The 19,318-nt window shown below is 38.5% G+C and overlaps 2 protein-coding genes across 6 annotated transcripts in view; both read right to left on the reverse strand.

Moving 5' to 3' along the window:
• Positions 1–15,998, reverse strand: part of disc1 (DISC1 scaffold protein) — a 54,855-nt gene extending 38,857 nt beyond the window's left edge. For 3 of the 4 annotated variants that reach the window (XR_001427016.1, XR_001427017.1, XM_015049185.1), the window contains exons 1-8: positions 15,160–15,998; positions 13,171–13,221; positions 9,507–10,309; positions 8,053–8,122; positions 6,989–7,145; positions 6,421–6,505; positions 5,837–6,069; positions 2,079–2,133 (exon numbers count right to left, since the gene is read on the reverse strand). Coding sequence is in view for 2 of the 4 variants with exons in the window: in XM_015049185.1 (XP_014904671.1) it covers positions 2,079–2,133; positions 5,837–6,069; positions 6,421–6,505; positions 6,989–7,145; positions 8,053–8,122; positions 9,507–10,309; positions 13,171–13,221; positions 15,160–15,229 (1,524 nt within the window). In the remaining 2 variants the exon portion in view is untranslated. The remainder of the gene's footprint in view (positions 1–2,078; positions 2,134–5,836; positions 6,070–6,420; positions 6,506–6,988; positions 7,146–8,052; positions 8,123–9,506; positions 10,310–13,170; positions 13,222–15,159) is intronic. The other variant, XM_015049184.1, reaches the window with a different exon arrangement.
• A 1,768-nt stretch (positions 15,999–17,766) lies between these two features.
• The window catches only part of tsnax (translin-associated factor X), a 13,200-nt gene continuing 11,648 nt past the window's right edge, over positions 17,767–19,318 (reverse strand). For both annotated transcript variants that reach the window (XM_015049188.1, XM_015049189.1), the window contains 2 exons: positions 18,509–18,630; positions 17,767–18,353 (listed from right to left, as the gene is read on the reverse strand). In XM_015049188.1, the coding sequence (XP_014904674.1) occupies positions 17,976–18,353; positions 18,509–18,630 (500 nt within the window). In that variant the 3' untranslated portion in view covers positions 17,767–17,975. The remainder of the gene's footprint in view (positions 18,354–18,508; positions 18,631–19,318) is intronic.

The raw sequence follows: 19,318 nt of genomic DNA on the forward strand, positions 1-19,318 counted from the left end.
CATTGGTGTGCTTAAATGTTATTTTAGCAATCAAATCAAAGCAGTTTTTATCCGTTTACTCCCAGATTACATCAATAAGTCCCTCTAGTCCCTCCAAATCAACAGAGCCACACATTTTTAAAAACTCCTTAATTCAGTGGAGCTAGTATTTCACATCAATTTTAAGAATTTATTTATTCAAAACAAGTTCCAATATGTGTTTGAAAAGTTATGTTTTAGTTAGTTGGTCTTATTCCAAGTGTACTAAGAAACTACACCATAAATATTTGGCAAGATTTGGTGTAGCACTGTGTTGTTGCCACAATGCACCTCCTTCTTTTAAGGGATTGTTTTTACACCTCGAACTGGATATTGCGACTCCTTTTCTTTCTGAATCTGTCACAGTTTTCTGAGAAAATGTCGTCCTGATTGGTATTTCAAAGGCAAAACATCTCCCGGGAGTTTTCCTCGCACAGAAATCCGGCAAAACAGGATTGAATAATTTAATTTCACACAATCTACAAACTGGAAACAACTTTGGAGTGCCTTTCAAACTGTAAAAATTCTAACACTGGTGATTTAATTTCCAAAACATGCAGCTCTTTGCCAGTTTTTGTTGCAAAAAAAATAAAATAAAAAAGTCAACGGAGAGAAGCCAGGGTTACTTTCATGCCTGCAATCGTTTTGTCACAGCAGGTGTGCCGTTTCCAGCATGATGGATATTTCATTTAAGAAGCAAACTTTCCATTTCCAACACAACAATGGTAACCGGGGTAGAAGTGTCTCTTTGTGAAGAGCTTCTAGGTTTCTTTGAAGTGCAGCTGCAGCATCAACCAGCGATTTGATGACGGGTTTCTGAAGGACAGTGTGACGGGAGAAAAACGCTTCACATAGAGAAGTGTGACACCTCTTCCTGTCCTGAAACCATTCAAAGTTTCTGCTTGCTTTAGTTTACCAAATAGTCTCACAGAAGCACCACTACTGATCCTTTGCACATGACGTTGGTCTCTCTTCTCCCCTCCAAACTTGAAGAAATAAAGAGTTAAGAGTGAAATTACATTTTCTACATAATCACACTTCACTTGTTCTATGAACTGCTGGTATAAGTTTCATACCAATAGGACAATATTTGGGGGAAATAGATAGGCATTCAAATATTGGCAGGCTAATAATTTGCTTTGCCAAAAAAATGCATCGCTGTGCTAACATGGAGAAACAAAGAGCTAAAAGGGATTTCACCTTTTCTGCATAATTACACTTGTTCTCTGAGCTACTGGTATAAGTTTCATATCAATAGGACAATAAACAGGGGATGCGGATATTGGCAGGCTCAGAAATTAAAATGCATCTCCTCCAAGCAGTTAAGGGTCATATCAAATTCTCTACATCATGGGCCTCTGTTTTGTCATGCGTTAAGCTATTACGGTGTTAAAAGAAAAAGCGGGAAAATGCAAACCATTCGTGGAAAACATACTCATTAGACATTGACTAAAATGTTCGACTCAAACGTCTCAATCAAGGTGTCAAAACTGTATTTATTTCAATTCATCTGCGAAATAAAACCCACCGTTTTAGGGCTTTCATGGTTAAGAAACATGGTAATTTTACGAGTGAGTTTTTTAAAAATTGTCTCTTTGGTAATATTTCAGTCCGTTTTCTCATCAATCTGTGAGGGTTTAGAGCGATGTGCGGCATAACACTGTCCCTCACTTCCAACGTCCATCATGACGCCTTGAAAGATGAAGTGACGTAGTTGCAAAGGTTCAATACTGACCAGATTTCCAACTTTTCCTTTTTTCTCATTTTTATTTCTTATACTTTTAGTCCTTTTTTCCTTCAGAGAAAGAGTGAATCAGGGGAGAATTTATTCGAAATGGCATATCCTGCTGCTTCTGACTCCAGCACACAACTGAGGAAATCACTGCCTTGTCAGATCAAAAAGAGCAGATAAAAAAAAAAACAACTCTGACATCGGTACACATTGTGAGCACACAGACATTGTCACAAGACATATGCCGTCTATTTTAACTCACAATTCATTAGGTTTTCATTCACATTCAGTCAATCCTGGTTAACTCAGGGAAGGAAAATCGGCTTACCTTAGCTGTAGCTTCCTTCATGGAAAGGTTCAGCGCCTGTTCCTGTTCCTGGAGTCTGCACAAAATACACAAATAAATATTTTTCTTTTCAAATTAAATAAATCTAAACTGTGAAATATGGGGAATAACTTGTTGTTTACAATTTTTGGCATAATTTTAGGTTGATTTAAATTTAGTTTATGATCCTAAAGACCGTAATAAGTCTTGAAAGAGAATTAGTCCCACATCATGACAGTTCCTCCACTGTACTTAACAGTGGACATAGGGCACTTTTTTGCATTTTCATCCTTTCCTTTACACCAGAATCATCTGTAGTCTGGCTGTAAAGCTCAATCCTCGTCTCTTCAAGCTAATAAATGTGGCTTTAGTCAGATTTAGGCCTGAACTCTGTATTGTCAAGACATCAGATGTGTTGAGCCGAAGCATGCTAAGACAGGAAAGATAATTGGACCATCAGAAGTGTCAACAGTTCAGAGAAGAACGGGTTTGACAAAGATCACGGCCGCTGGTATGATTTGTTCAACAACAAAGACGAGGTGCGTATTTTTTGATTCATATTTGATGTACGTTGCCAATGCAAGTTATTGGTTTGGTTTCCCATTTCTAATGGTGAAAGCCTGGAAGACGAACTTGAGTCCTTGTCCAGTCTGTTGTCAAGTTCTAGTTGTTTTTAATTTTTAAATTAAACTGGAGCCATTCCACAACTTATATGGTTTGTCTTTCCCATTTTGAGGAGTGGCTGTGTCACATCATTTTTAATCCAGGGAATTTGGAAGACATGGATCGCTGATTTAAAATTTGTGTAACTTAAAATTACCAGAAAAAAATATTTTAACATTTGGTTTCATTAATTTGGTGGAGAAAAAAAATTCTAACGTGTGCGTTTTATTTCCATACAAAAGTAATTTTACTAAATTTTGTATTTTTGTGCATGAGTGTGATTTTCACACATCTTCACCATGGCTGCCTATAAGTGTGTTTTCATTGGTACGTCCATTTGAATCCAGTGTTTGCACGATTCTGTCAAAATCTGAAGGGCAAAGGTCACATCGATTATACTTCTGTAAACATGCAAACAGGACAAACATGCAAGGTGACATTATGTGGTGGCAGAGGTATAAATTAATTAGAAGATGAGGAAAATGGAGCATAAAATCCATTAAGCACAACACAGTCACCTTGAGGAAGTCCCAGCTTCCTCATATCACAAAAATCTGTTGTGCCCTTTGCATGTTATTCAAGCTGATGTTCCAAAATTATCATCCGTTGGACAACCACTTTTTCGTGAATACTCTAATCTGCCGCCATTAGAAATACCTCAACGTGAAAAAGAAGAGCCCCGAGTTAGTCGTGTGGGGATCCAATCGGAAACCACGATTTCAATCAGATAAATGTGCTGCATTTGTGGTGGCGATGTGTCAGGTATCAAATTATTGCCCTGGTGGTGGGTCACACCAGCAGAACGCGATAAGTACAATTTACATGTCTTTGTAACGAGTGTCAAGACAGAGGGGCTTTCCGCAGGGTTGCTTCGCAAGCTATTAACTTCTGAGGATGAAATGCAAAGTAATCATTAGCATCTGAGAAAAACCATTAAAATTCAAAGCAGGAGCAAGCAGGTGTGAGGGAAGAAGGCTGGCGGCACAGAGGACGCTTTGGATAAAAATAAATAAATAAAATAAAGTACTTGGTGCTGCTTAATGCATTCTCACTCAGCCTGAAAAATAAATTATTCTTCAAGTCTCACCCAACTGTTGCCTGTCTTTTATTTTTGCTGTGCCTCCATCAAAACCCTGATTTTTTTTTTTTTTGTTGTTGAGGTTTTTGGTTTTATTATTGTTATTTTAATAGAGAACATTATCAAATATTTCTTTTTTCAGATTTGGTTTAATGCCAATGTGAGATGAATAATCACAATTTTACTCTTTCTCGAGGGAAAAATCAACCTGACTGTAATATTTATTTGGTTAGAGGAAAAAACATCATAAAATATTCTCCAAATAAGCTATTCTAGATGCGAGATATCTTGTAAGACAACAAAGAGGAAAGTAGAAGTGCAGCGACATGCACAGCTCTCTGGTGTCCCCTAAAGGCAGACTAACTGTACTGCAGTTAATCCCTGATTAGATTATGTTTTGGTTAACATATTTGTATGTGCATGCTTTATTTATTTACTTATATTCAGTCATATTGAATTACTTGCATCACTCTTAGATATATATATATTTTATAAATGTTATCTCTTATGGTTATATTTATATTTATATTATTAATATTTAACACCTTAGATTGTGTAGCTTATCAACAAATAAGCAAATTTCCCCTTGGGGATCAATAAGGTATATTGTATTCTATTCTGTTTCATAATAATTGATTGAGCTTAATGAAAAAAGCAAGAGTCATCCAAAAACTTTGTTCTGATGCGAGTCTATATTTTTAAAAGCTGCATTAAATTATATAAATGCATATATCTGAATGATATTTTGTGTTACTGAATGCTACAGCATGATGCTGTCAACGCCAAGTCTTACAAACTTCCAGGAGAAAAACCTGCTAACTGCAGCAAAAGACAAACGTCAATAAATTGACATTTTCGTGGTTGTGATGTGACTAAATTTGAAAAGGATTTTCCAGTCACTGTATTTCCACTTCAGCAATTCTGAAATACAACTTTCATTATTTTGTTAAGAACATTTAATTAAATAGCTGAAATAGTTTTTTGAAGCACAGATACTTTCTGCATCCATCCACAGATGTATTTATGTTAAATTAAACACTTAGTTTTGGGACGTTGTTATTACTGAAAGATGTTTCACTTTCCAGCACGACCGGAAACCAGCAGGAATAAATATGCATGTGTCTAATGCACCTGCAAAAGGTGTGACAATCTTCCCCAAGATTGGAAAATAATCAGCTTTCTGGAAAGAAGAGATGCAGCTAACAATTATTTAACAATCAATTATTCTGTTGATTATTTTTGACAATTCATTGATTAATCAGACAGAAATATTGGCACATTCTGCAGATTTTTCATTTTAACCACTTAGGCTTACACTATACAATATTAGAAATACATAAATAATGCAAGTAAACAGATGCTTCACTTCTTTTTTTAGAAAAAAAAAAGAACATTTTGTTGCCTAAAATGCATTGACAGCATTTCTTTAGTGAAAACTTGATGATTTGTGGCAAAGAATCCATTTGCAGCTAAATAATACTTTTAGCATCAACTTGTGAAAAGCTTAGTTCTTTCGGTTTGATTATTTACAGTGTAAAGTTAATCTGTTAACTGTTTTTTTTTTTGATTAAGTGATTAATAATCAGACTATAAAAAGCCCTTAAAAGGAAATTTTTATTTACAGAATTTGAGCCAGGTGGAGCTAAAACTGATATTTGAGAAGTTTTGAGTGAAGAAAAATTTTTTGTACAGTTTTGTCATCATTACTGCTTTGAAGGTGTTGGTTTTTTTTCAACAGTTTACTCTTTTTTTTTGAGTCCATATACTCCAGTTAACAATTAATTGATTTCTAAATTAGTTGGCAATTATTTTAATAATCGATTAGTTGCTTCAGTGGGCATTAGTAACGTCTTAAAAAAAAATCACACAGCATCTCTCATCTCCTGAAATCCCTACAAGAGTAAGAACAAATTGAAAAAAATGTTCAGTTTTTCCAGCTTTTCTCCTTAGAAATATGTCAAGCTACACACCAAAATTTGCTGCTAGACTGCGAAATATTCTTCCCCTCTGCATTCCTGACCTGAGCGTTGAAGGTGGAGGGGAGACGGAGATCTGTGTGCGGTTTTCAGACGAGATGAGGTCCTGCAGGGTGCGGCTCATGTCCCGGAGCTGGGCCACGGTGCAGCTCCGCACCACCGACCCCTCCAGCTCCATGGCCTCGGCCCGCTGCTCCTCCTGCTGGATCAGCTGCTCCAGGTATCGACTGCGATCCTTCAGCTGCGCCAGCCTCGTCTGCAGCTTCTCAATTTCCTCCTGGTGACACGTTGCACAGGAATAATCATCAGCTCCACTGCTTGTTTTTAGATTCAGTTAAATTAAGCATTATTTAATAAAAAAAATGTATTACTTAGCAGTGAAAGTAAATCAAAATTTAAAGAAATTTGCCAATAGATGGCACTAAGAGTCAGTCAAACGTATATATTTGTAAATAAAGTGATATCTGCTTGTGTAAATCCATAAACCCGGTCAATAAAACCGATAAAACTCTGAAATATAAGTTAGTATAAGTTTGTTCAAGTCAGAAAATTACAGGAATCCATGATGGGCTCATTTATCCACCGACCCTAGGAAGGACGAACATTAAATATTGTGTACTGCATTTACCTCAACTTGATGTTTTTCTTGAATCAAGCGATCCCTCCGCTGCGTTGGGTCAGACTGCTCCACTGAGTCCGGTTCTGATCCCTCTCTGCCAAAAGAATAATAATAAATCGTCAATCACAAAAAGTCAGGTCCCAGGACATCCGTTTTCAGAATTCACTGTTAAATTTTCACCGCGACTGCTTAAAAACAATAAATAACGTCACTAAGTGAAAACTGTGGCTAAAACAGGAAAGGTTACACCACTAGCATGGTAATATTTCAGATAACTAATCATGATATGTTTTTCAGCCCTAAAAGGAATCATAATATTCCTGATTATTCAACAGTAATCATGTCAGAGTAGCTACAATGCTTCATAAGCTTTAGGTTATTGTTTCCAGGATCTCCTCTGTTTACAACAACAGCATAAGAACGACAACAAGACAGTGTGACGGAAAATAAAAACATAATAAATGTTACGTTATGTGCAGTGGGCTGTAACCAGTGCAAAATGCTGCCTTTCACTTCTCTACAGTCAACATTATTTCCACTGAAATGGAAAATGACGGTCATTTTGGTGTAAACTGACCTGCGATGACCGCAGTCCTCCCTCTGGAGGGCGCTGTGCACCACCTTTGAGAGTCTCTCCAGGAAGTGGGCGACGCTGGGCTGCATGGAGGGTAAACCCAGTTTGAGAGCGCCGCGCTCCCCGCAGAGCTCCTCCAGCTTCTTCCCAAAGCGCTCAGCTGAAAACGTAACATGCAAATTAACTTTGAGGAAATTAATATCATGTCAGTGTAGAAAATTAACATTTCATACAGTAAAACGCCTTTTATTTCAACAACTTATGTCGCTGGTCGAAACAAATTGTACAAATGAATTTGTTTTTACACGTTAATTTATATAATGATTTCCATTTACAGCTTAGAAAAACAAGACATTTAAGATCATAATGTTGCATCAGGCTTATAGAAACATAATTTTCAAAGCAGAAATGTGGACTTTTAATGAAAACTGTTTAATAAATGCATAAAGTTTGATAGTTTAATCTGCCTCATTCGAAAGCATAGTCTAATTTATTGAACATGATTCTAATCTCTAATATGTAGCTCTATTGTTAAAGCATTCACTCTGCTTCTAAAAAATATAATAAAACTTTAATTATTGCCTTTTTTAAGACTTTATAGTTGGAGTTAAGGTAATAATCTTCCAGTCTTCCAAAAATGCATAACTATAAAGTAATATTTTCAAATTTCCTGTCATCTTTAAACATTTTTTAACTCAAAAACATGGCGACTGGCTGGATGACTGCCCTCTCGCTCGCTGCACTGAGCTTAGCAAGTTTTCTGGGAGAAATCTTGCCAAGTCATAATCTGTTAAATCACATCTGATTATCTCAAAACCTGGTGCCATGCATCTCTCGTTTTAAAAGGTTTGTGTTGTAAATTGTGTCTGTATAAATTATATAGTGGAATAAACAATGTAATTAAAAAACATACAGATAAAAGCACTTTGCAAAGGTCTCCCTTCATTTAACAAATTTTAATATGAAAACACAAACTCAACTTACCAGCAAACCTCCACAACTACAACCTGATTATTCGTATTATTAAATGAATATTTATTAAAGCAAAACGTTGGTTCAAAGTTCACCTGCGTCGTAGTCGTCGTCCAGAATGGCTTTCTGCTGGAGCTTCTGCAGCTTCAACATCATGGACTCGATCTTTGAGGGGACAGAAGACAGAGCGGTGAGTCCACCGGGTCAAAACTCTTTAAATAGTTTCCACGGGTCAGAGAGAGCAGCGACCGCCATGTCAAAGTGACTCGGTCAAAGAGTTTTGGACGTTTCATCAACATGAAATTAGATTAATTCACATTTCGATTAAATGTCTTAACATCTCATTTTTAGGATATTTACAGAATGAGATTGTCCAGTACACATTTATATCTCCTTAAGTTTATGATATTCAGTCATCCTTAGAAAGGCTTTAAGAAAAATCTCTAAGTGACCAAAGTGATTTTTCACAAGTACCTTATCATTACATTAAAAGCAAAATCCAGTTTGGTTACTAAAGCGATGTGAAACTGACAGAAGTAGTTCAAATACTTACGTCAGAGATCAATCAAAAAATAATCTAACTTAAACTGACCTTTGGACAAAGAAATTGCATCATTGGTTTCTTATTCTGTAGTTCAACTTTTTAAGCAGTCGCCACAGATGAAGTTCCTGGAGATTTCTGCTGCTGGAAATAGCAAATCCCTGTTTACGCTCTAGAAACGTTCACTTTGAGTCTCTATCAAAGAGCCAAACTCAAACCTAGTGGAGTTTTATGGACCGTGTTTTAAAACCGGGCCCTTAGGAAACCAGACAATTTTGATTGACTCTACCAAACAACCCAAGAAGAGTGGTCCAACATCCGGTTAAGATTAAACCAGAAACTTGCAGATTGTTACAAAAAACAAGTTTTATTTTTACATAAAAAAGATAAGAAAAATCCTTTCTTTAATTTTAGATACAATCAGACCTGAGCCCTGTCACACACTGAAAAAAGAAAATAGTTGAACCAACTTAAATGAATTGCTTCAATCTGTAACAAATAAGTCAATTAAGTTGACTTATTTGAACAAACGGAACTTAAGTTTGTTCAACTTGACAAATTTAGGTCAGTCCTACTCAAATAATTTATTGTACTTCAAATAAATCAGTAAATAATCTTTTTTTAAGGGTTTTTTTGGCCTTCATTTGAGAGTAGATAGAAAGGAAAGTGGCAAAGGTCATCAGGCAGGGAATTGAACCTGTGACGGCCGCGTTGAGGTCAAAGGCCTCGTTATGCGAGTTTTCCTTAACCCCTGCACCTGGTTGATACAGGATCTGACCCTGGTGAAGCTAACGTCAGAACATCAGACGTAGGATACGAACGCGGCACTGAACTAAATTGTTTCAAGTAAAGTAAAATTATTAAGTTAAAATTAAGTTAATTCAACACAAAAAAGTAAGTTGTCATCACTAAACCAAACGAATTAAGAGAGATTAATGTAATGTCCATAACATGAACTGCAGCCCAAATACACTTTTTGGAATGCATCGAGCGTTGTGACGTACCCACCTTGGTGTAAGTGCGGTTGTTCTGGAGGCAGTCCTGCAGGACGCCATCGTACGTCTTCACCAGGCTGTCCCAGCCTTGCTCGGAGGCAGGCGTCGCGCTCTCGTAGCCGGAGGTGACAGAGGAGGCCGAGGCTGTGTCCGAGTCCACTGACAGGGAGGAAGTGACCTCTATGTCAAGAGACTGGGACTCAGAGTTCGGAAGGTGGGACATTTCCTCCTTGCCAGTCCACAGACAGTCCCGCCAACATCTCCCACCATATGAACGCTCCTCCTTATGGACCTGGCTGGATTTGGTGATGATTTCCTCTCGTTTTTTCTCTAGATTAGCAGGTTGATTTGTTGGTTCTGGTTCCTGCGGCAGCCTGGCAGGGTCTGTCCTCTGGTTGCTGTTTAGAGACTGCTGGATGAAGCTAAAACTTGAGCTGAAGACGACCTCAGATGAAGACTGGAGGCTTGGACTGAGTTCGTTCAATGTGGTTTGAACTCCATTTAAAGGGCCGGCCAAATTCTTACTCTCTGAGGAACTACATGTTGATCGCTTGTGATGTAGTTCATTCGTTAAAGACACTTTGACGGTAGGCGCTTGACTCAACTGTTGAACTCTGGTTGCCTTGGTGAGGTCAGCATGGCATCCAGATCTTCCATTCCTGATGCAAGCAATGCTCTCCTCCTCTTCTTCGTCTTCCTCTTCGTCCTGAGCATGAGCAGTGCACTGCAGCCTGGCCTGCTCTCCTCTCATGTACCCTGGTCTCCTGTGCAGCCTCTTACGGCCGGAGCTGCCAGCTGTCCCAGATACTTTGCCACCTGTCGATGCAGAGATTAACCATTAATCTGGGCAGTAGGTTCATGTGGGAGATAAAGTGTGAGCTCATCGGGCTGGAAGGAAAAACTGCAGCACGAAAGACTGAAGATCTGGAGCATTACATTGTTCTTTACTTTAACTGGACTCTTCCAGCACTGCATCACTGTCTGGAATAAAAAAAAAAAAATAAAAAAAAACAAGCTGTGCTGCTGTGCAACATTTCCCACAGTTCAGCTCCAGCTGTTGGGAAACACCACAGTCGTATTTTAGACCAAAACACGCCTCTCTTTGAAAGAGTGGCCAAGTGAAAAACACTTCTTCTGTTTGTTCTGCTCAGAACAACAATCATCTAACTCGAGAGAAAATATTTCTGATTACATAATTAAAACTACAGTTTGTAAGTATTGTAAAAATATATATATATAAATTTTAACTATTTGTTAAAACTGCCATCATGTTGTGAGACAAATAATATGTGAAAAGAACGATCTCCTCCGCCTAATCCTTGAGCAATTATTGCCGTTTGAGGAAATGCACCAAAAACAATCAATCAGAGCCTGGACGAGGGTCTTAGCGCTGTCAATCAACCTCGTGTACTCACTGCTCAATGTGCTAAAGGCCGAGAATCAACTTAAGGTTACAGGAAACCCGTTTATCTGCTGTCATCGGTTGCCATGCTAACTAGCCTTAGCATTCACAACAGGCTATTATAGCTAAAAGGCAGCATAACCAGAAGAGATTGTGATTGACGTCGTTAAGCCCCGCCTCCTAGCTCTGATTGGTTGTTTCTAGTTGATACTAGAAACACTGGTAGAAGGAAGAGGAGATAAATTTCTTGGGGATTATCTGTCTCATAATAAAAATCGATTGAAAACAAAGAATACTTGAGATTTGAGTTCACATACAACAAAAAACTGAAGTTTAGCAGAAGGAAATTGTTCATGGGTATGAAGTAAAATTTGGAGATAAAACAGTTACACATACTATAAGCATGAAGGGGGACAAAAAGGCCCAGAGCTGGCCAGACTTTTGTTTGTTTTGTTTTGTTTGCTTACCTGAAAGCAGCTTCAGATCAATGGGGGAAGTAAAACCAAACAAACTCCCACACAAAAAAAAGAAGTCTTAATAAAAGCTCAAATAAACTCTGTTGAGCTAAAAACACTTCGTAAATAGGACAGCGTTGTCTTGGCCAATCACATTTGAGCGATGAGCCTAATTTTCTTTAGAATGATAAAGAAAGCTCTGTTTTTGCATTTAGACACCTGCTGCGATGCAAATTGATTAAGACATATAATGCGTTGGATTCAATAGAGGCAAGCCGAGACGTTGGGAATCAACAGCCTCTTTGTGTCCAGCTGCACTTCCTACTTCTGACTCTCACTTTTCTCCCTCCACTCATGCACACACCAAAAGCACAGAGGCACACTGACACTTTTGTGCCGCAAAGAGAGGAATCAGATAAGCATTGTCCATTTCACACACACTAAAAGAAGTTATTGTAGTTTGTCGTCTGAATGTGCAGACTCCATGTCTCGCAGCAATGTGTCAAGACGAGAAAATGGGCTAAGCAGCCGCAGCCCGCAGTGACTTCTAGTGATGCAATCGTCCCATGTGACTGGAAGCAGAGGGCATAAACAGAATTCACTTTAGGATGTCAGGCTCAGAGAGTGACAACAAGCCGCCTTCTTTATGCCCAGGTTGGGCTCGGTAAGAGCGCCCGGTCCACTGGGACCGCAACACGAAAGCTCAAGTTCCACCCAGCTCCATTCATTAAAGTGGATCTGTAGATGTGGCTTCTGTCCCATAAAAGACTGAAGGAACCCAACCCTTCATCATAAGGACCAAATACCACAGCACCATCCACCATCTGGTGTGGTCGCTGTTGTTATACAGGGAACCCTCAGGAGAGTAAAAGAGCCTGGTTGGTGAAAGGAGAAGGACTTGCTGGTCGTGTTACTGTATCCTCGCCATGATTCAGTTGCACACAGACCGCTTTTCCCAGTAAAAGGGAAGGAAATGCCTAGGGGCTCATTCTGTCTGACTGTGTGTGTGTGTTCATGTGTGTTGGGACATCAACTTCTTGGCCTTTCAATGGCATGTCTCTCTGCTTCCTGTGAGGATGTGAGCAAAAATAATTTGCCAGGAATCCTATCAGAAAGTAGACTAGTCATTGTCTTCCTATGCTTGATTCTCATCTCCTTTCTGCTCCATCTGGGCTTTCTCCCATTGGCTTGGATTTCTCTGGTGGAATATCAACCGGACCAATCAGAAAACAGAAGGAGAAATTGTCAACGATGATGTAAACTAAAATTGTACTCTGCCTGTAGTTTTAGTAATACGTTCACTTGTTGGCTACGCTTCCAAATATTGAATTAACATTAACGGTGGCCTCGTTAAGGTCGACACTTCTGGTAGTTTACAGTGTAGCTAATTTCTGGTAAGCTTCATAGCATCAAACTGGCGCATTGTAAATGTAACGGCTAATCAACTCCAGATATGGAGTAGGATTAAGGCCACTGGAAATTAAAAAAAAAAAAAAAGAAAAACAATTGTGAATTTTTTTTTCTCCTCAGAGTTCTAATTCTGTATCCAAATTGAATTAAATAACCAAACATTCTTAGATTAGATGTATGTCAATTCCGAGAAAAAAAGTAATTTTTCTTTTTTCTTTTTTTAATTGCCTGAATCCCTTTTGTACCAAGCAATCATTTCTCAATAGTCCAGACTCTCAGTATGAAGCAAGGGGCTTGCTTTTTACCATCGAACAACTAAAAATCTAATCTGCTGCAGCAACAATTGATCCCCTCAGTAACTCTTTGCTTTGGCGAAGTCTGAGAAAACGAAGCGTCACAGAGTTATTTACCTTTGGAGCTAGAAGAGGCCCTCAGGTTAAACACTGTGTCCCTACTGGCTGCTGAAACAACAGAAGAATGCAGAGGAGCTCATAAAAACACAAACATCTGAGGAACAGGATCAGCGCACAAGCAGTCCTGCGTGTCAGCAACCTCCTGAGAAGAAGCGCTGCTTGGCAGATGTGCGACGCCTCGGCATTCGTGATGAAGAGCAGCAGGAAGAAAAGGGAAGTGAAATAAACCAAGAGTCTATCTGAAAACCTGCCAGTTTTATAAACAGGAAGCTTGACTATTACCCGTGAAAGTCCAGCATTAAAAATCTCTGCGGGTGTGAGGCTTCATGCCTGACTTCCTGTGTATTCCCGTGACGATCATGAACCAGCATAATGTGACAGAGCTGATGCTGTGGACACATATGCAGACGCTTTATGCTCCCTGTTTTATAAAATCAAACGTGTTCAGATAAAAGACAGCTTGAGAAGAAGTTTCAGCACTTTGGAATATAATCTCTTGTTATGATAAATATTTTTTCTTATATTTTAAAAAGTGTAACCAGTCGTTCACCAGAACCCTGAAGAAGAATATCATAATCTTTGACGTTAAAAAAGTTTTAAAAATACAACCTTTAATTTGAGTTAATTTATTCAGTGAGAAAAAAAAGAGAGGTGCTACAATAAAATCGGCGCTTTGACAATTATTGGTACCCTAAATGTCCCTTTAAAATAAATGTAACAGGAAAATCCATCCATTGTCTGATGTTTATCTCCAATCATTGAGCAAAAAAATCTTATATAGGTTGCAACAAAGAGAAACCATCCATGCACCAAAGTCAAGGGAAATTTAGAGTAATCAAGTAACAGTCAGGATTGGAAACCAGACTTAGTTTTTGAAGTCAATCCAAATTCTGGGTATTTTCTAATTCATGGTTTTCTGTTTCCTTGGTGTAGAAACATGAAGCAAAACAAAACCCAACTTATTTTAGACATTGACCATCAGGAAGAGGACCCATGTTTATGAAAACTGTCTTCATTACAACTAATATAGCTTGTTTACATCCCAATTGGTGGTGTAGAAGTGATGGCATATTGCCAGACCATCACAAACCAAAGCATGGAGCACTTAGAGCTGGTGCAAAGGTCCCTGAGACTAATGTTGACATTTTCACAGCAAAAAACAGTCCAGTTTGGGTTGGTGTGAAACAAAGAGTGAAAATGTGGAAAAACCACATCATCCCTACATCCCTACAAGCCAACAGGAAGCAGACAAGACAGCAATTTAATCATAAAATTTAATAAAATTCAAAGGTTTGCAAAGCAAAAGACAACTGGCATAACTTGAGGTCGCGGGGCATTTAGGTTGTGCAGCAGAATAAAGAAACAAAGAATACCATCAAATCCACCTGTGAATTATTTTAAAACCTTTAAAATAAGATTTTAAAGTGGCCTACACAAAGTCCAGACTGAAGTCCTTTCAGAAAAGCTAATCATGCAAAAAAAAAAAAAAAAATCCTCAAAAGTAAAGTAATTCTACAAAGAAGATTGGACCAAAATTTCTCCAAAGTCACATAAAACAGCCATCGTCATTGGTCAGGACTCTGATGATGACTTTCAGCTGCCTGGTACTTATTTATTTTTATCACAGAGACAAGTAAATATACTATTGCTGAAATCTAGCCTAATGAAAATAAAGACATGCACCAGATTTTCTGTCATGTTTTGGCATGAATCCATTACCCTGGTCATGTTGTAAAACAATATAAACTCATTTAGTAGCAGACTTTTAGACTTGTCAGTCTGGGTCCTAGTTGATCTTGACCCCAAAATGTTGTTTTCTGTGTTATTTACATTAAGCTGGGGGATATTCGGACCCATTCACTCGGTGAGTGAAATAGTAGGTTCTGGAGATATAAAGCAAAGACTTGCGTACTTTTTTTCACATCACTCTATTATACCGGTCCCTTATACGGAAGAAAAAAAAAAAGAAAGAAAGCAGTTTCTTACTTTCAGTGCTTTCGCAGCGGTGATGTAGAGAGTTCAGGTGACAGTCGAGCCCCATCAGTCCGGCAAACATCTTTTCTTCAATTATATCAATAACTATAAAATGGAAGGTTTTCAGAAGTCCGATAATGACAGATCCTGCAGCAACAGAGTTACATCCACCATGTTTTAGAAAAAGTGGAGCCAGGAGAACGGACTGATCTCATTTCCGCTGTGGAAACTAAACACGGGCTGCTGTTTTCAGTTAATTCCCCTTCTAATTATCGTGTGAACGTGGGATTCTTCCATTTCAAAATGCTTTTTAAATACAAGTATTAACAGCTGATCAGATCAGATTCTTACTTTTTTTTTCTCTTCTCTGCTGAAAACAAACAAGTAGGTTCAGTTGCGCTTCAACAGGCGGAAAAGAAAAGCTGTTCCTGTAGTCATGTTTCCTCAAGAGATTAAAAGCAGGAGGACAAAAAGAACTATCCAATATGGAGAAATAACAGTGAATAGAAATCTACTTTGTCTTGTCAGATCGGTAATCGATCAGTAAATCCGTTAGTCGGTCGCCGTTGCGCGCTGCGTCATGCGCCCTGCGTCATGCGCCGTATTGGAGCTCCTACGTGTTCAGGAATTTGACTCCAGACTCCTTCAGACCGCCTCACAGCTGCAGACACATTCGGTGTTCTGACAATCTGTGCTACCACAAGGCAGGACGGATTACTGAGTAGCACATATAGTTAAAACACCTGTTTAAACACCGCAGCTGTTTGTGTTTATTTGTGCTTTATTCAAAAAGGCAGGCAATTAGGAAAGATCCAGCTGGATCTGTTGTCTGAGTCATTTTACCAAAACCTGCTAAAAAATATTGACGATTGAAATACATTTCTGTTAACAAGGATAAATGTTGATGTCCACGGGTTCCTAACATGTTTCATTGGTTCTTTGGTTTCATTGGCTGAGGGGAAATCCATGGGAAAATCACCACAGAACAGAAGCAGGAGTCTTTTCATTTTCTTTCCCACACTTCCAAAGGCTCCTTTCATTCAGCCTGGCTGGCTGATGGACAACACTGAGAGATAAAAGCGGCTCAGTTCAACACAGAGTGAAGCATGGAGCTGCTTTTATCAGGTTGCATGCGGACTATGGAAGCGTCAGCATTAAACAGCTAATGCAGCAGGCAAATCAGCAAACTTCCTCTAAATGAACAGACTCATTACCAGATTTATTTATTTATTTTTATTTTATTTATTTATTATCGCCAGTACGTTATTTCAAAAATAAACATATTACTTTGGTGGTAGTAGTAAAATAAACATGGAATGTGCTTTTCTAGTTTCTGGTGTTGTACTTAACGACTGCCACCAGATGGCAGTAAAGGGCTTCTTTATGTTTTTTTCACATTTTGTCACAAAGGATTTTATTGGGGATTTATTTAACAGAGAAACACAAATGTTTGTTAATGAAACAGCACATTATTATTATTTTAAAAAATATAATTAATTGCGAATAAAAATCTAATTTGTATTTGTTCTGTACTTTGCTGAACCACCTTTTGCTTTAATAACAGCTGCATGTCTACCTCAGTGGATGAGGAACTGAAATGCTTGTTCCTAAATCTATTTTTTTTTGTCAATCAATATCAGCTTCTTCACCTGGTAAAATCTTCTCAACATCTCTGGATCTGGTCACATTAAGTTTTAAGGAGCTATTCTTATCAGCTTCTTTTTAGTTTGTACTCAAGAATTTCTTTGTGTGGCAATTTTTTTTTACCATTACGAAGAGAAATGTGCACAAAAATGCACATATAGTGGGTCTTTAATTATTTATGTAGCTCTACTGATTATATGGCTTTTAAATTTTAATGGAGTCTGCAGCTAGTATCAATACTGTCCAGGAGATGGCAGCATTAATATGTACAAGTAAACGCTGGAGCTTTCAAATTATTATCAATGTCAAGGCCAAAATAAATATCTTCTGGATAATGTTGACGAATGTGAAACGCACTTCTGAAGAAATACACATCAGCTAATCACCATTATATATCAAAAGCACATGTAGGCGGTGGTGATTCTGGAAAAGATATGAAAAGGATTCAATAAGCTTCTTTAAATGTGAAGCTTCTTGATCACTATTTCCACTAAAACAATTTTAAAAAATGTAGTTACTTTATCATCATTTTTGTTGACCTTTTATTGTTTTTAAGTAGCTTTCTGGATAAATATGGACATTTACACATATTAAACCAGATGAAATTTTGATTTTTAGCAAAAAGTAAATAAATAGATGAATGTATTCAATGCCAAATCCATAGAAGAGGTGGTACAGATCAAACAAAAACAAAAGTGTAATATATTTAAGTTAAAATTGCGCAGAAATGTGTTCTCACAAAACAGGTGACTTTAATATTTCTCTGCAAGCTCTGAGCTTTAGATGAAAAGCAAATAAATGTGGTGGTGGTTGTTTAAAGAAACAAGTGTGCTAAAGCAAGGGGTTTGTTTGTGTCTGCTGATGTACAAAGGTTGTTGTGAGCGTCCGATGGTCCAACCTGACCATCAGATTATCTGAGTGATGGAGAAGAAGAAGGCCACCAAGAAAATAAACAAAATGAATCAAAGCGGCTGGAAGGCCGAAGGAGAGCACAACAGAACTTTTATTCGTGCTAAACAGCAGAATATTCAAAATTTCAACAAAGAAAAACAACAGATTTTCTACTCTATCAATGTTTGTGCTACATTAACAAGCATGCTGAAAGAACGGTTCTCAAACCGCATTAAAAATGCAACACAATAAAACCGAACAAGGACACACCAAAGGTGATGAAGAGTGTTTCGCTAAACCACTCCTTCCTCTGTGTCCATGTGGGTGGTCCTGGTGCAGAACACGTCCGCCAGCATGTGCTTGGGGATCTCCGAGCCGCGGACACGCAGGGTGTAGCAGGCGTCCTCCACTTTGCCCAGGCTCTGTCGGAGCGTGTGCAGCTTCTTGGAGACCTCGTAAGGCCCCGTGTTCCCGATGTAGGAGAAGCCGTCGTGGATCTGCCGCAGAAACTGGCTCAGCTGGAAGGGCGTGTCGATGTCGCCGTTGCCCACGCTGCCGATGCACAGCCGCATCAGCTCTCCTGTCAGGTCGGCCACGCCCAGCAGGTAGTCGGCCGGCATCACCTGGAAGGTCAGGACGTGAGCTGACGAAGGCGGGGCTTCCGCCAAGCCCTGAAAGTGAATAAAATACTGAACAAAAGATTTCAACTGCTTCACAAAATCTACTCGCACCACTTTAAGATTCATCAGAGTACGTTATGTGAGCTTTGATAGGGAACATTAGTGGATAGACACGTTATTTTGAGAGGACAGCTCATCAAACGTACTTTTGGATCTGCGTTGCCGGTTTTCATGAAGACAAGCTTTGCGTTTATCTCCTCCAGGCTGATAAGGCTGCGATGACGGATGTAGTGCAGGAAAGTGATGGCCTCCACATACTCCTGAATCCCTGAAGCACAAAATATAACAAATATAAATCAGCACAAGATGTTATAAAAAGTGCATCAAGTTATTTTACTTGTTGTACAGCAGAAATTAAATGATGCAGAAAATGCTAACACCTGCTGCTTGTGCATTAAAGAGCACAAATGAAAATAATCATCTTGTTTCCTGCCTCTATTGTTTGACGAAATGGTGATGATTTTGTTTGTGGCGGCTAAGATGAACCCTCATTTGTTTTCAGCCCCTGAGTAAACAACAATCAAATAATTGCAGGACGGAAGATGTCGTGTCTGAAGTTTACTTTAGGAGCTGCAGTCGGGCTTCAAAGGCTCCGCCGCGCTGCGTCCAGGTCGCTAACCCCGGCGTGGAGCAACAAGCAGGCAGGAGGGCCTCTTCACAGGGACATCACACACAGGTAGACGACGTTTATTAATTAGAAACGTTGTCTGGATTTTATTTGGTGTTTCGGGGTAAAGAGGGTTTAAAAAAATGCCTCCTTTATTCATTTTTATTTTTGTCACAACTATAAATTACTTTGAATTAGGGCTGAAATGATGAATCAGATTAACCAATTACTGCAATTACTAATTTCATAATCTATTAATCATTAGCTGGGGCATATATATATATATATATATATATATATATATATATATATATATATATATATATATATATATATATATATATATATA

This window comes from Poecilia latipinna, unplaced genomic scaffold, assembly GCF_001443285.1.
Source record: "Poecilia latipinna isolate Pla-1442-1.1 unplaced genomic scaffold, P_latipinna-1.0 Scaffold931, whole genome shotgun sequence".
Classification (NCBI taxonomy): Eukaryota; Metazoa; Chordata; class Actinopteri; order Cyprinodontiformes; family Poeciliidae; genus Poecilia; species Poecilia latipinna.